The 15,977-nt window shown below is 58.7% G+C and overlaps 1 protein-coding gene across 7 annotated transcripts in view; it reads right to left on the reverse strand.

Moving 5' to 3' along the window:
* Positions 1-15,977, reverse strand: part of NFIC (nuclear factor I C) — a 141,679-nt gene that overhangs the window by 11,164 nt on the left and 114,538 nt on the right. For 4 of the 7 annotated variants that reach the window (XM_077805426.1, XM_077805423.1, XM_077805425.1 and 1 more), the window contains one exon: positions 10,219-10,304. In XM_077805426.1, coding sequence (XP_077661552.1) covers positions 10,219-10,304 — 86 coding nt within the window. Of the gene's footprint in view, positions 1-10,218; positions 10,305-14,275; positions 14,436-15,977 lie in introns of all 7 variants that reach the window. The other 3 variants (XM_077805421.1, XM_077805419.1, XM_077805420.1) reach the window with 1 other exon arrangement.

The following is a 15,977-nucleotide window of genomic DNA, read 5'->3' on the forward strand; positions in this document are numbered from 1 at the left end:
CCTCCCCCGGATGGCCCCGGGCAACCGCACATGGACTCTAGACTCTTCTTCGCCATCTGCCCTCCACCTTGGGGCAGTATTGCCGGGCAAGATTTCCCAGCTGCTGTGCTTCACCCCAGAGGAGGCTGCCCTGTAACAGTGGGTGATGTGATACATAGCCCCGCACAGGCAGATGGCCGGAGGGTTCTCTTCCTTTGGAGTGTGGCAGGGTGCAGTCCCAGCTCCTGCTGTCCCACTGCTGCATGTGGCCAGCCCAGGTGCGGTAACAGTCTGGCACGGAAACCTGGCCAGTTGGCTTGGGTGGGTGGGGCAGCTGGCAGATTCCCAGCCTCTCACTGCAGAGCAGAGCTGGGGGCTGGAGCTGCAGGAGCTGTCTGTGCTCAGAGGATGAGCCAGGTCCAGCGCTCCCTGCTCCCCGGCCCCTGCTTTGCGGGTCTCGGCCCTATCGCTGGGCCTAGTCGGGGGGAAGGGAGCTGGGGTGCGGTCTCCTCACTGCCAGGAGACCAAACGGGGCACATGGCGGGAGGAGCCCCCTGATGCAGGAGGTTGGGGCTGCCCCTGCTGTGCCCCTTTGTGCTGCCCGTGGCGACAGGGCTCAGTTTCCTCATTGCCCCCTGTGCCTGGCTCAGCTCGGCCCAACAGTGTTACAGGGGCCCTGGCTCCCCCGTGCTCTGCTCAGACGTTACAGAAGGTCCCTAGCTTTGCCCCTTCCAGTCGGAGACAGGCAGCACGAGCAAGAGGCAGGCCCCACAGGCCAAGCTAGGCAGTGCGGTCTAGTGGGTAGAGCGCTGGCCTGGGACTCAGGGAACCTGGGTGCAATTCCTGACTGCCACTGCTCAGGCTAGTCCCTTCGCCTTGTCCCGTTAGACTGAAGGGGGGGGTCTCGCCCCATGTGAACAGTGCCTAGCACACCGGCGTGGTGGCTTGGGGGTGCACCCCTAACTATGCTGCCCAGGCTGGCTGGGATGTGGTCTGAGGCCCTGGCCCCAGTCCCAGATGTTTCCCTGGGGCAGCCCGAGGGAAGCCCTCTCGCTTGAGTCGTTTGGAGAAACCGAGCAGCCAAGATGGGAAACCATTTGCCGGAGTGCAGGGCAAGCCTGGATGAGAACCCAGCAGAGTCCCTCAGATCAGACCTGGGAACCAAACCGCTCTCTCGTTCCTAGTTTCTCTCCTTCCAGGTGACCCCAGGAAAATGGCCCCAGCCTCTTGCCGGGGGTACCAGCGCACCAGACAAGCCGGGCCACGCACAGCGCCCTTTGTTCAGCCTGCGGCACCGTCTCACCACTCCTGGGGTCCTGCTGCACCATCCCTGCTGCTTCAGGGGCCAGAGGGGGCTGGGCCGAGCCCCTCTTTGAAGTCCTGGCTGCCTGCTGGGGAAGAGGGACCTCTCCGAGCCTCCATCCTGCTGGAGAGCGCCATGAATTATTTGCAGCTGGCTCCCTGGGGCTCCAGCAGCCCAGCTCCGAGCCTGGTCTGACTCATTTCTATGAATGCTCCATGCTGTGCCAGCACCGTGTCTGCTGGCTGCACAGGGCCAGGGAATGGAAAATTACCGAGGAAACCACGTCCTGTTGGATGGGGTGAGGGATCCTGGCAGCCTCGCTAGAACATGCAGTGAGCGCCTCTGCAGGGGGACGGACCCCAGCAGACAGGGCCTGCTGCTGGGGCCGGGAGGACAGGCCCAGCTGAGCGCAGGGATCTGTGGGCAGGAGATCAGCCTCCTGGAATACTGCAAAGGGCCTTGTTCAGAAAGTGGGGTGATGTCTCTGGGGTGAAGAAGGATTTGCAAAGAATCCACTCCTGGCAGGGCAGGCAGGCAGCGCCACCGATTGCCCGATGCTTCCCATTATCAGACTCTGTTTTCTGACGAACTTTAACCATCCGGTATGAAATTGCCCACATCAGGTCTCTGCTCAGGGCTGGATTTTTTAGCAAAATTCCAACCAAAACGGTCCACCCGTTCCTCTGAGTGAAGCTGGGGAAAACCCATTGTTGTGCCCGTGTAAACAATTCTTCCAGCTGTTTAGCTGAGCAGCTGTGGTGCCCCGGTGCTGTGTAGCAGGGACTAGAAATTTGGCGGTGTGTGTGTGTCTGCCTGCAGGGACCTGCCTTCTTCCATCCCCATGAAAATCTGCCCAAATTCAGAAATCTCAGCTTGCACATGCTCAGTAGAGAAACATAGAATCATAGAACATCAGGGTTGGTAGGGACCTCAGGAGGTATCTAGTCCCACCTCCTGCTCAAAGCAGGACCGATCCCCGACTAAATCATCCCAGCCAGGGCTTTGTCAAGCCTGACCTTAAAAACTTCTAAGGAAGGAGATTCCACCACCTCCCTAGTGAAAAACCCATTTCAGTGCTTCACCACCCTCCTAGTGAAAAACTTTTTCCTAATATCCAACCTAAACCTCCCCCACTGCAACTTGAGACCATTACTCCTTGTTCTGTCATCTGCTACCACTGAGAATAGTCTAGAGCCATCCTCTTTGGAACCCCCTTTCAGGTAGTTGAAAGCAGCTATCAAATCCCCCCTCATTCTTCTCTTCGGTAGACTAAACAATCCCAGTTCCCTCAGCCTCTCCTCATAAGTCATGTGCTCCAGCCCCTAATCATTTTTGTTGTCCTCCGCTGGACTCGCTCCAATTTTTCCACATCTTTCTTGTAGTGTGGGGCCCAAAACTGGACACAGTACTCCAGATGAGGCCTCACCAATGTCGAATACAGGGGAACGATCACGTCCCTCAATCTGCTGGCAATGCCCCTACTTATACATCCCAAAATGCCATTGGCCTTCTTGGCAACAAGGGCACACTGCTGACTCATATCCAGCTTCTCGTCCACTGTCACCCCTAGGTCCTTTTCTGCAGAACTGCTGCCTAGCCACTCGGTCCCTAGTCTGTAGCGGTGCATGGGATTCTTCCATCCTAAGTGCAGGACTCTGCACTTGTCCTTGTTGGACCTCATCAAATTTCTTTTGGCCGAATCCTCCAATTTGTCTAGGTCACTCTGGACTCTATCCCTACCCTCCAGCATATCTACCTCTCCTCCCAGTTTAGTGTCATCCGCGGACTTGCTGATGGTGCAATCCACACCTTCCTCCAGATCATTAATGAAGATATTGAACAAAACCGGCCCCAGGACCGACCCTTGGGGCACTCTGCTTGATATCGGCTGCCAACTAGACATGGAGCCATTGATCACTACCCGTTGAGCCCAACAAACTAGCCAGCTTTCTATTCACCTTATAGTCCATTCATCCCGCCCATTTTTCTTTAACTTGCTGGCAAGAATACTGTGGGAGACCGTGTGAAAAGCTTTGCTAAAGACAAGGAATAACATGCCCACTGCTTTCCCCTCATCCACAGAGCCAGTTATCTCATCATAGAAGGCAATTAGATTAGTCAGGCATGACTTGCCCTTGGTGAATCCATGCTGACTGTTCCTGATCACTTTCCTCTCCTCTAAGTGCTTCAGAATTGATTCCTTGAGGACTTGCTCCATGATTTTTCCAGGGACTTATCAAAGTTGTCATAGTTTGGCAGCTAAATGCACCGAAGATTCCACCCGCACTGAGCATATTCCAGCCCCTCGCAGCTCCTCTGTGCTGAGGGGGCTGCAGGTGCCATCCCCACAGAGCCACTGAGCATGCTCCACCCTGGGGCTGCAAGGGACAAACGGGACTTGCCCTGCAATTGCTCCTTCTGGGTCCTGGAGCCAAGGGCCTGTCTGTCCCCGTGCTCTCAGTGCCCCCCTGGCAGCGTAGACACAGCTTGGTGGGAATGCAGTGGGGTGAGGAGCCAGGCCTTGGGGTGGGGAGGTGGGAGATGGGACAAGAGCAGGGGAGCTGGGCGATCTTATTGTCCCTGGTTTTCCTGTGGAGTGGGAAGCAGTATGAAGCCCTATGTGTAGACACACTCATACTGGTTTAACTCTTACTTACACTGGTTTAGCTTAAGCCTGTAATTTGCCAGCACAAACTGAACTGGTTTAGGCCAGTGTTAAACTGTTTAAAATAATAACATAAGAACGGCCATAATGGGTCAGACCAAAGGTCCATCTAGCCCAGTATCCTGTCTTCCAACAATGGCCAATGCCAGGCACCCCAGAGGGAATGAACAGAACAGGGAATCATCGAGTGATCCATCCCCTGTCGCCCGTTCCCAGTTCCTGACAAACAGAGGCTAGGGACACCATTCCTGCCCATCCTGGCTAATAGCCATTGATGGACCCGTCTTCCATGAACTTATCTAGTTCACCTAATGTGTCTAGATTAAGGGTTTGTGCCGGTGTAACGGGATCCATTTACATCAGTGTAACTTTCCTTGTATAGACAGGATCTAAAATTCCCTTCTTCCCCAGGCTAGAATTAGAAAAACCAGGGCACAACCTGCGTGCAGCAGCCAGGAGGCCGCGTCCTCGAGGTCACTCATGTGCTGTCTCGGTGGGAGCGTGTGGGCACTGAGATCTGACCGCAGTTCTGCATTTCCCCGGCAGGTGGCAGCACAAGGCCCCCATGTGCTGTGTCTTTGCAGGGCAGGGGGCCCCGGTGCTGAGTGCAATCCCAATGGCCAGTCCAGGCCTGGACCCCCTGTCACTGCCATTGGGGGTCGTCCGGTGACACCTGATCGCTGGGAACTGAACTGACTCACTGGGTTTCTGCAGCCGCCCCCAACCTCGGGGAAATGTCTGAGAAACCGAGGCAGAGAGAGGGGCTGGGGGAGTGGGCATGAAAAGGAAGGAGACAAGGCACGCTTGTTCCCCGAGACGGAGCGGAGACAGTGGCCAGGGCAGAGAGAGGCTGCTGCTGGTGGCTGGAGCTCCGGATAGGCGCCTGCTCTGTAGATCTGCTTTCCCTCTGAGGTTTAACTGCATCTGGCTGGGCCCAGGTGGGGAGCGGGCGGGACGAAGGGGAAAGCCGGGGAGCTGTGGCTGGAGCCAAGGACCACGCAGGTGTTTGGGTGATGCTGGGAACGTCAATCATCCATCACTGCTGCGCTCTGGAGTGGTGGGGCAGGCGGGGCTCAGTGGGGAGAGATACACCCCAAGGATCACGAGCACAGCTCCCCCCAGCACAGCATCCTGCAGCTCCACAGCTGGGCACGAGGGCAGCACTGACTTGGAAGGCAGGGTGCCCCACAGTACCCCCCTGGCACTGCACTGGGGCTCTGAGGGGACAGCACCTCCTACCCAGTCACCCACCTGCTCTCTGCACCCCTAGTGTCGCAGCACTAAACACAGAGGGAAAAGGGGCCCTGTTGAGTCGCCCACCCGGCTGCCCTCAGCACAGAACCCCCTAGTGTCACCCCGAGGCATCGGGCATGACCCTGAGGGAAGAGCACAGCACCCCACCATTGCTGAAGGGGTGGTTCAGCCGGAAGAATCCCACCTCCCCGCCCCGTGAATGGCGACCCTGCTGCCTGCGGCACCCTGGATTGTTCCTGGCCTCCCACCACTCGCGAGCCCAGCGCGACGCTGTGGAGCCAGCCGGGCAGCGGATCCCAGGCATCATGTCCTGCAACCGCGCTTGTAGGTACTGGTGTCTCCCAGCTGTCCCTCTGCTACACGGCACGGTGACGCGGGAAACAGAACTCGGCTCTGCCGGCGCTGAGAGCACAGGCCCTGCCCCTTGAGCCAACTCCCCCACTAGCCCTACAGAGGCTATGACACGCAGTGGAGCACTTCCGAAGCCAGTCAGCAGAGGTCGCACTCGCACACATTGCAGTAACAGCGTGATCAGCGGAGAGCGACCATGGGGATGGGGTGCGACTTTTGCTAAAAACCACGTGGTATTCGGGGCTTTGGGTTTAGCCCGCAGCTGTCAAACAATTAAAAAAATTAATCACGATTCATCGCAGGTTTAATCACACTGTTAAACACGAATAGATACCAATTTATTTAAATATTGTTGGATGTTTTCTACATTTTCAAATATATCGATTTCACTTACTACACAGAATACCAAGTGCCCAGCGCTCACTTTCTATTATGATTTTTGTTTGCAAATATTTGCCCTGTAAAAAAGATTTTAAAAATGGTATTTTTCAATTCACCTCATGCAAGTACTGTAGTGCAATCTCTTTGTTGTGAAAGTGCATTACAGGGTGGGGAATTAGAGGTAGGACCCTGTAAATGTAAACAAATGTGTTCGTCTGAGCGATTGGCTGAACAAGATGTAGGACTGAGTGGACTTGTAGGCTCTGAAGCTTTACATGGTTTTTTTTTTGAGTTATGCAACAAAAACAAATCTACATTTGTAAGTTCCACTTTCAGGATAAAGAGATTGCACTCCAGTAACCTGTACGAGATGAATTGAAAAATTCTATTTCTTTTCTTTATCTTTATCACAGTGCAAATATCTGTCATCAAAAATAATAATATAAAGTGAGCACTGTACACTTTGTATTCTGGGCTGTAATTGAAATCAGCATATTGAAAATGTAGAAAAACACCCACAAATATTTATAATCAGTTTCAATTGGTATTCTATTATTGTTTAACAGTGCGATTCATTGCGATTAATTTTTTTAATCGAGTTAATCATTTGAGTTCACGGTGATTAATTGACAGTCCTAGTTTAGCCCCCGCTTTGCTGGGTCAGCAGCTGCTCGGTGTTCTCTGGAAGTGCCCTGGCCCCTTGGCAGAGCAACCCGAGCTGCAGTTTACATTAGCCGATGCTGTGCAGAGCGCAGGGCGCAGGCAGCCGGCAGCAGCGCACCTGGTCTCTCTGCACATACCTTTGTTCCCTGGGGGGTTCAAACCACAATGAATGAGCTCAGTGTTCACCTGAGTTCCTCCCAGCCTCCAACCTCCCCTGGAGACACCAGACAAACAGCCCAGTGTTTACAGTCCTTGCATTCACTCTGCCAACACATGGACAAATGGAGAAGGGAAAAGCGGAGGGGGGCGAATTCCCGGCAGCACAGGGCTCGCCGCCACCTCGCTGCCAACTGTCCGCCACACAATGGCGCCAGAACAATCGGCACTAATTGGCAGCCTGGCTGGCATTCCACAGGGACCGAGTGAGGCCTGGCCGTGCCCTCTGGCCCCTCGTGGTGCTCTGGGCTCTCCCCGGGGTGCCCAGGCTGTGGCTGAACACAGAGCGGCAGGGACTGCCAAGCCAGCACCACTGGGAGAGCTGAGGCTGTCTGACTCGTGCCAGAGGTGACTGTTCTGCTGGGTCACAGCTGGGCTTCCCGAGAGGCACCCAGCTAATGTGTTCGTCATTAGAATTGTCCTGCTTAGCATGCAATCGCCTAACCAGCCCCGATGCAGGGCCTTTCCTCTGGCGGGGCTCACCCCTGGCTCCTCAGACACAGACCCACCAACACCCACCACGGAGGGAAGGGATACGCTGGGCTCATTCCACCGGTTGCTGAAACACGGCCCCCTCTGGGGTGGAACACGACGTTTAACAGCAGCCGCTCAGAACGGGACACGACAAGGAATCCTGTGCCCTGTGGAAATCCCAGGAGCAGGTCCCGGGGTAGGGCCCTGGCCAGGACCCTGATCTCAGACCCTTAGGAACTCCCTCCCCCCATCTGTAATAATCTCCCAGTGCCGGCTGTGGCGTGTCTCCTAGTCTTCCTGTCACCTTGGCCTCTCCCTGTCAGCACTGTAAGCACCAGGGCAGGGATGGCCTCTGTTCTGTGGGCGTACAGCGCCTAGCGCAAGGGGCTCTGGGACAGGGGCCGCCAGGGGCCGCCCTACTCTGCACAACAAACTGCAGTGCCAACCTAAAGCCACGTGGTCCCTGGGCTGCACGGCCGAGGAGCCAGGCCTTAGAGGGAAGGGTGCCACCTAGTGACACAGTGCTGCAGCTGGGAACGCTGTGCCCTGCAAACACCAGCTAATGAATTATGGATTAAATAATAAGCGATGCTAATTAAAAGCAGCTGAAAAATCCACACTCCAGCTCCCAGCTCCAGCTGTGACAGGCCTTGGGGGCTGTGTGTGAGCCCGCAGCATGGCCAGGGTCCAGCCACTCCCAGCAGCAGGGCTGGGCCCAGAGTCAGGGCTGGGGGCGAGGCATTTCATTTCTGAAGGGGCGGGGGGGGTGTGTGTGGGGAATTTTAAGCCCCTGTTTCTTTAAGAGCAAAGAGCTGCCCCTTCCGGACCGAGCTCACGTGGGGGCTCTGGGGGGAGGGTAACGGCTCCTCGCTGCACCACCAGCCGCGCTCCGCCTAACATCTCTGCCAGGTGCCAACGTCGCCGGAGGAATCCCAGTGGCTGACGGCCATCACGCGACGGAGCCAGCCAATCAGATGCCAAGCGGCGGCTGTGCCAATCTGGCCAGGGTGGGGTGGGGGGGGCAGGCTCAACAGCCACTCAGCGCCAGCTGCCAAGTTGTTTTTTTAGTGGCCTGTTTTTTACGAGGCTCTGGCGTGCTGGTCGGGTGCCAAGGTGGGAGCTGGGCTCCAGGCAGCTGCAGTGCCCAAGGCGGCTGGGAAAGCGAGGGAGGCCGGGGCACAGCCAAGACACGGACAGCAGAGTCCAGCATGGGCTCCGGAGTGAACTCAGAACTGGGCCAGGCCGGGCGACCAACCTCCCTCCCTCCCTCCGATGCCCCGTTCAAACCCAGTGAGAGTCTTTCTATTGGCTTCGCATTGGGCCCTTTCTCCCCAGCTCGGGCAGCAGCAGGGGCCCAGATTGACCCACGCAACCTTGGAGCCCCCTTCAGAGACCCCTCAGCGGCGGTGTGAGGGGAGCAACCGGGCTCCCCAGACCCGCTGCACAGCAGCCACTCCAGACCATCCCCTGGCTGGGCTTGAACCAGAGACTTAGTGGTCAAAGTCTGTGATTGCCCCCCACAGTGAGCCAGCCTCGAAAACAGTGCCAATCCGTCAGCCCACTCCGCGCCCGGCCTTCCTCCTCCCTGCAAGCAGTTGGGTGGGATTTGTCTCTAAGGCAGTGTCTTGTTGCCCGGCATTCGCAGTGACTGGCAGGAGCGGGGCCCTGCTTCTCTCCCCCAGGCTCCGGTCCCTGCTTTAGCAATTGACCATGTGGAACTAGGCAGGGCAAGCACCTGGCACACGAGGGCTCGGGCCCCCCTCACACATCTCCAATGGTACCTGTAGTCACGGGCTGGGCCCGCACACACACGAGGCTGATGCAGGGCTCGTCCCCACGGCAGCCCAGCAGGGGTCGCTCGGCCAGCGGCCCAGGCTGGCTCCTGGGTGTCTCCGTGTAACCGGTTTGGCGGCTCCGCCCTGCTCCCTGTTCCCTGTGCACCAGCAATCCCGGGATGCATTGCCACGCTGGTGCCACTCTGCACCCGTGTCCCTGGGCACTTCGCCCCCTGCTGAGGCACGATGGGCCAGCGGCCCAGATTCTCCCAGAACGCACTGAGACGAAGCCGGCGAGGCGAGCCGGTGCGCTGCTGTACCTGGGTCTGACACAGGCGTGGTGGCCTGTGACAAACCTCGGCTGGGCTTACGCTGGAACACAGGCTGCCCACCGCCCAGGGAGAGCCCAATTCCCAGGCACACACAGGCCCCTTTGGACTGCCTCTGGCTTTGAGGGCCCTTAAAGTAGGTACCAATGGCCCCCTGAGCTTCCTCCCCAGCTGGCACAGAACTGGAGGAAGGGCACGGCACCCATGCGGCGGAGGGGGCCTGGCCGGGGGGCACCGTGCGGCCGCTCTTCTCTGCTGCCCACATGGCCTCGCGTGTGGAAAGAGCCGAGGCTTAAAGCCACATTAGCCGGCCCCTTCTGCCGGGCCTGTCCTGAGTGACTGAATCCGGCCCTGAGCCCTGGCCATGCTGGGCCGTCACCCCCTCCGCTCTGCCTGGGGGGCATTCTGCTCTCGCTTTGCCCTGGGGAGCTGGGCCCGGCACTGGTGAGCCCTAGGGCTGCGACGGACGGCAGGGGAGGCTGCGCTCTCTCTAGACAGGCTGCCTGGCCGTGCTCCTCCCCCAGGGCCTTGCTGCTCACAGGCCCACAGGCCGGCCTAATCCCACCTGGGACCACAGGGAACCAGATCACCGGAGAAAGCAAGACAGTTGCCAGCGAGGCTGAGCCACCAGGATGTTGCCATCTGGCCTGGCCACGGGGCTGGCTGTTTCCCAGCCAAGTCCTGGTTGTGGCTGGAAGGCAGGGTCCCTGCCCAGCATGGCCTGCCAGTGCTTCCCTGCCATGGCAAAGAGGCCCTGTTGTGGGAGGCCAGTGCTCCCTCCCTGCGGGGCTGCGGCACACGGAGGCCCCCGGTGCGCGCAGCTCTTACCTGTGCCTGGTACATACTCCCCGGATCCCTTGGTCCTAATCCCACGAAGGAGCGATTCGCAGGGGGCGTGCCGGGTGCAGAGTAGGCTGGGGACAGAAACGAGAGCTCATTAGCCTGCCAAATGGCAAGCGCCTCTGATGCGCTGATCAGTCACCGCGGCCCAGCACCAGCGGCCGCGCGCCCCTGGGAAGGGAGGCGAAGGGACACGGCCGAGGCCACCCCAGGACACAGCTGGGATTAGAACCAGGCTTCCCTGGCACAGGCCTGGGCTCCATCGGCTAGGCTTGGCCTGGGAGCCCCATAGAGTCATAGAATCTCAGGGTTGGAAGGGACCTCAGGAGGTCATCTAGTCCAACCCCCTGCTCAAAGCAGGACCAATCCCCAACTAAATCATCCCAGCCAGGGCTTTGTCAAGCCTGACCTTAAAAACTTCTAAGGAAGGAGATTCCACCACCTCCCTAGGTAACGCATTCCAGTGTTTCACCACCCTCCTAGTGCAAAAGTTTTTCCTAATATCCAACCTAAACCTCCCCCACTGCAACTTGAGACCATTACTCCTTGTCCTGTCCTCTTCCACTACTGAGAATAGTCTAGAACCATCCTCTCTGGAACCCCTCTCAGGTAGTTGAAAGCAGCTATCAAATCCCCCCTCATTCTTCTCTTCTGCAGACTAAACAATCCCAGTTCCCTCAGCCTCTCCTCATAAGTCATGTGTTCCAGACCCCTAATCATTTTTGTTGCCCTTCGCTGGACTCTTTCCAATTTATCCACATCCTTCTTGTAGTGTGGGGCCCAAAACTGGACACAGTACTCCAGATGAGGCCTCACCAATGTCGAATAGAGGGGGATGATCACGTCCCTCGATCTGCTCGCTATGCCCCTACTTATACAATGAGGTCGCTCTGTCTAGCTTCCCCAAAGGGTTTCGCTTCCTCTGTGTTGATACTGATGGCGGGCTGGGAGGCAGGGCCTGGGGAATGGACTGCATCCATGTCCCGTGGGTGCTTCTCAAATACACTTGCTCTGAATGGTTAGTGATGGCGAAAGGTGCCGGGTTGAGACCCCCCGAATCTAGAATCCTGTTTACACACAGCTTGGGCAGCAGCAGGGTGATAGCAGCAGTACAGGGACTAAGACACATGGTTCTAGTCCCAACCCCCAGAGAGCAGGATCACACACACAGCACTCAGCGCTTCCCATGCTAGGATCTGAGAGCTTCCCAAAACCCCGTGCTCCAAGGCACAGCGTGATCCGTAGCCCTTCGCCAATGGTGGGGAAACCCAGAGGTGAAGCAGCTTTCCCAAGGCCACATAGCAAATCAGTGGCAGAGCTAGGACTGGTCCCCAGAAGGCCTGGCTCCCAAGCCCCTGCTCTACCCACTAAGTAACGTGTCCTCCACTAACCCCCCTGCATTTTAATCACAGCCCTCAGATGAGGGGGCGGAGCTTGTTGCAGCACAGTATGCTGGGAGCTGTAGTTCTCAGAGCCTCGGGGAAGGCTGAGTCTGCTTGGAGCTGTGCATGGAACGGCTCTGACATGGCCCAGCTGCCAACCCGGCCAAGCCAGGGGTGGCCCAGCCCCAGCGGGAGGGTTAATACAAGCTGGGCTAGGAGGTGCCTCCCGGTGCTACTGGGACTGGCCATGGGTGGGGCGAAAGGGAGCAGGCGTCAGATGCATTGAGAGCAGCTACCCTAGGCACCTGGGGAGACTCCCCGGGGTGTGTCCCGAAGCCTCCACACAGACCCGTTGGGTCTGTGCCCCATGCTGTCGGGGGTGTCTCACTGGCCTCCTCCAGTGGCTGGGCTGTGTAGAGAGCTTTAGGAGCCCGTAGTGCTACCGATCCAGAGGTTGGGGGCTCAACGGGGGGCGTGGGTATGTGTCCCCCACGGCTGAGCCCTGCCATCTCTCCATCCCAGGGGGCACCACGGACACACTGCGCAGGCTGCGGATGGATTGGCAGAGCCACCAGCTCTCCCATTGCTCCCCAGCCCCCAGGGATGCTGGGACCTTTCCCCTTGGCTTGTGGGGGCTCCATGTCCCACGGCTCTGGACGGTTATTTCCCAGACTGGAGGGAGTGGATGAAAAATTCATCATTCATCAATGCCGACAAAATATTCAAGGCAGCCCCTCCCGGCGCCAGCTCATTCCAAACATGCCTCCTCCACTCTAGCTGGAAGGCGGCTCCCTCCTGCCTCTGCCAAGTTGCCCCATCCATAACTGACGAGTCTTTCCTCGTTCGCACCCATCAGCGAGCTCTGGGTTTCCAGTCGGCGATTATGGTTTGCTGGCAGGGGAACCGTTTACTCACAGCCAGCCTTTCAAGCTAGGGGCCCGGGGGATGCGCAGGGCAATCAGGCTCCATGCAGCACTGGGTGCCGCTTCCGTCTCACCGGGATGTGGCTGGCAGCTGGGCTTCCAGGGGGCACGTGGCCTGGGTGTGTGTGTGTGGCAGATCATGCTCTGCGGGGGCCCGGCTGAGGAGCCAGGATTGAGCCAATGCACTGGGCGGTGCTAGGCAACGACACGTGATGGCAACGTGAGCTGAGACCATCTTGCAGGACCAAGTTGGTGCCCTGGGAGCTAGGCCTCTGCCATGGGGCACACTCTGACATGCTGATACTGTGCCCCGATGCCCCACTGTGCCAAGGAGGGTATGGACTGGATGTGACATCAGGTTGGGGGGCAGGGATCCTGTCTGAGACCTCAGCCTGCCCTGAACTCCAGGGCAAAACACTGCCCCTCCCAGCTGCCCATGCTGGGTGAATGCCGGATGACAGGGACCAGCTGCTGCTCCAAACAGCCTGCCCCAAGAATGCTCCAGCTCTGATGCTCACAGGCTGTAGGGGGCTGGGCCCCAATTTTATGGGGCTCTAGTTGGACCCATAGACATGTTCAGTGCACGAAGTGCCTTACAAATCCTCATGGGCTGGAAGCTGATGGGTGAATTAGCCACTGACTGCCATCGCTAATGAGGGCATGGCCTCTGGCTCGTTAGACTCATCATGGACTCTCTTTCTTTGAAGTTTCCAGTGCATTTGCAGCTTTCCACCATTGCTGTTTAGTTTTGCATACGCAGTGATTGGGAGAATGCCCCTGCAGTTCAGGGCACCATGCATGCCAATGGATGCATGGATTTAATCCTCCAACCATCAGTCCTACATTGTCCTTCCCTAATGCCTTCCATCTGAGGAGCTCAATGCACCATGACCGTTAGCCAATGGAACCCCCAGCCAGCCCATGGGACAGGCATTAGCTCCACCCCCACAGCTATTTGCCAGATGGGGAAACTGAGGCACAGAGCGATGAAGTGACTTGCCCAAGGATTGCCAGGAAGCGTGGGGCTGAGCTAGGAACAGAACCCAGGAGTCCGGCCGCCCCGCCCATCCTGGGTTGGAAATCCCTAGAACGTTTGGTGTGAAACAGACCTGGCCACATGCACCGTGGAGAGGCCAGGGAAGGAGGCGGGTTTGCCAGGCAGAGCGGAGAAGCAGCACACGGTGAACGTTCCCAGCAGCGCCAGCTCAGACCTGCCTCCCCAGGCACGTGAAAGTGGCCAGCGGCAGAGACCCATGTCCTGGGAAGCACAAGGCCAGTTCCCTGCTGGAGCACCGGACCCTCCCTCGGGCTGTGAAGCAGGCCTTGGGTACAAGAGAGGGAAGCTCAGTGTCCGTGGCCCATTCAGTGCCCTGAGAATGCCCTGAGGGGCCAAGCAGGGGATGCGACTTGAAGACCTGCCCACTAAGAAGCCAACTGAGACCCAGCAAACTCATTCCATGCAGGCTGTCAGACACTGACTGATTTTGGTCTCTAATGGGTAAGGGGTCCCTGGCTCCCAAACAACTCCATGCCCAGTCCCCTGAGCCCCTTGCTCCGGGCATGAGGCCGCAGACAACACCCATTGCTCCCCAGCCCCAGCGTGACTGCCGGGCGTGATGGGATGGATGCAGAGCTGGAGGGCGGGAGGCAAGAGGAGGCATGGCGGGGGCGGGACTCAGTGGATGGCACCGGGGCCAGGCTGGCCCCTCGCGATGCCGGGCAATGCCGCGGGCTGCTTACTGGGTGATGTCGGTGAGGTTGTCCCGCCCTCGGAAGTTGTCGTGGTGGATTTGGTGTCAGGAGAGAGAGCCAACCGGGGGATGCCAGGGGGAGGTGGTGGCGCCAGCATCTGGGTGGAAATGTAGTGACTGGGCACTTTCACTTGACCACTGCCATTTAACTGGGGACACAACACAGACAAAAACAAACAACAAGCCATTAGGAAGCAAGAGCCGCACAGGCCCGCACCCGGCCCGCGCAGCCGGCCCTCCCGGGCGCGTCGCCGGAGGTGCCATTGGGACGATGGCGGGGGGCCGCGGCAGCAGCAGGGCGGAGATGGGGAGATGCAACCCCCCCCTGCCCTTAGCAGTGGGCACCCTAGGGGTCTGGTCCAGACAGAGGCCTCGGGGACAGGGGCGAGGGAGGGGCTTCAGGCACCAGCTGGGACAGCTGATGAGGAAGAGCAGATGCAAAGCCAGGGCCCTGCTTGGAGGCAGCCTGGGGAACCCCAGGTTCTGGTACCAGCCCTGCACAGGCCTGTGCCCGCCTCCCACTGTGCCTGTTCTCAGTGCACAACGAGAGGCCCTGGCTGGCGAGGGGGAAGCCGGGGATCCTCTGACAGCGAGCGAGTCCCATGAGATGCACCCGCCCCGGCTTTGGGGGCAGCTACCTGAGTTTGGGGGTCCCAGATCAGCCACTGCGCAATCGGCCAGCTGGGCTTGTGACATGAACAGCAGGGACAGGTGGCCAGCACAGAGGGGCATTGGTGCAGCTCTGCCAGCAACGCAGGAAAGGGGTTTCAGGGGGCTGGGGGTTGGGATTGAGGGGCATCAGCAGAGTTGTGGGTGGAGGGGCAGCACTGGAATAGCAGGGGGCTGCGGGTCGGGACTGAGGGGCATGGGCAGAGCCTGGGGGTCCCAGTTTAGACTCCCTAACATTGACCAAATCGCCCTCTGAATCCGGAGGGGGAAGCGGAAGCGAGTGAATTCTGAGGCCAAGGCTCGCCAGGTGGCACCCCTCCGTGTCAGCCCCATGGCAGGTAGCCCTTTGAACCAGCCCCCTGTGGGGAAGGAAGCCCAGCTGAGATGGCCCAGAGCCAGCTGGGAAGCAGTCGCTGCTACATCAAAACCCTGGGGCTGGGGGGCCTGGGCCAGGATGCGGGGGCCCAGCTGAAGGCTTCAAAGGCTATGGAGCTGCCTCCTTCCCCGCCACCCGCTCTGCGGCTTTCAGAGGCTCCTGTGTGGTCTCCTAGACCTGCCCGGTGGGGGCTCTGCCTCTCCAGCCGGACCTGAGCATGCGGGTCACGTCCCCGCAGCTGCTGCACCAGTGCCCAGCCACCAGCGGGAGAACCTGCCATGCAGGACTCTGGGGCGAGGGCAGGATTCTGCCTGTGCCCCTCACTCTGGCCGCTGGCCTCCTGGACCGGAGGCTGCCTGTGCAGGGGCTGTGAAATCCCAGCTCCCAAAGCAGGCTAGTCAGCTGGAGGGCTGCAGAGGACAGAGTCTGCCTGTAGCCCCCTTTCCCTGGGGGAGGGTGGGTGAAATTAACCCGCAGCCAGCCAGGGACTGGGGAGGGGGGATCCGCCAGGAAAACCCAACGGAGTGATGTGCTGGGATGAGGAGCAGAGCCTGAACTGTGCCCAGCAGAATGGCTCTCCTGGGTGAAGGACCAGCTGCTGGCAGGGAGGAAGGGGCAGCCAGGAGTCAGTGCTGGGAGCGAGTCT

The sequence above is a fragment of the Eretmochelys imbricata genome, chromosome 25, assembly GCF_965152235.1.
Source record: "Eretmochelys imbricata isolate rEreImb1 chromosome 25, rEreImb1.hap1, whole genome shotgun sequence".
NCBI lineage: Eukaryota > Metazoa > Chordata > Testudines > Cheloniidae > Eretmochelys > Eretmochelys imbricata.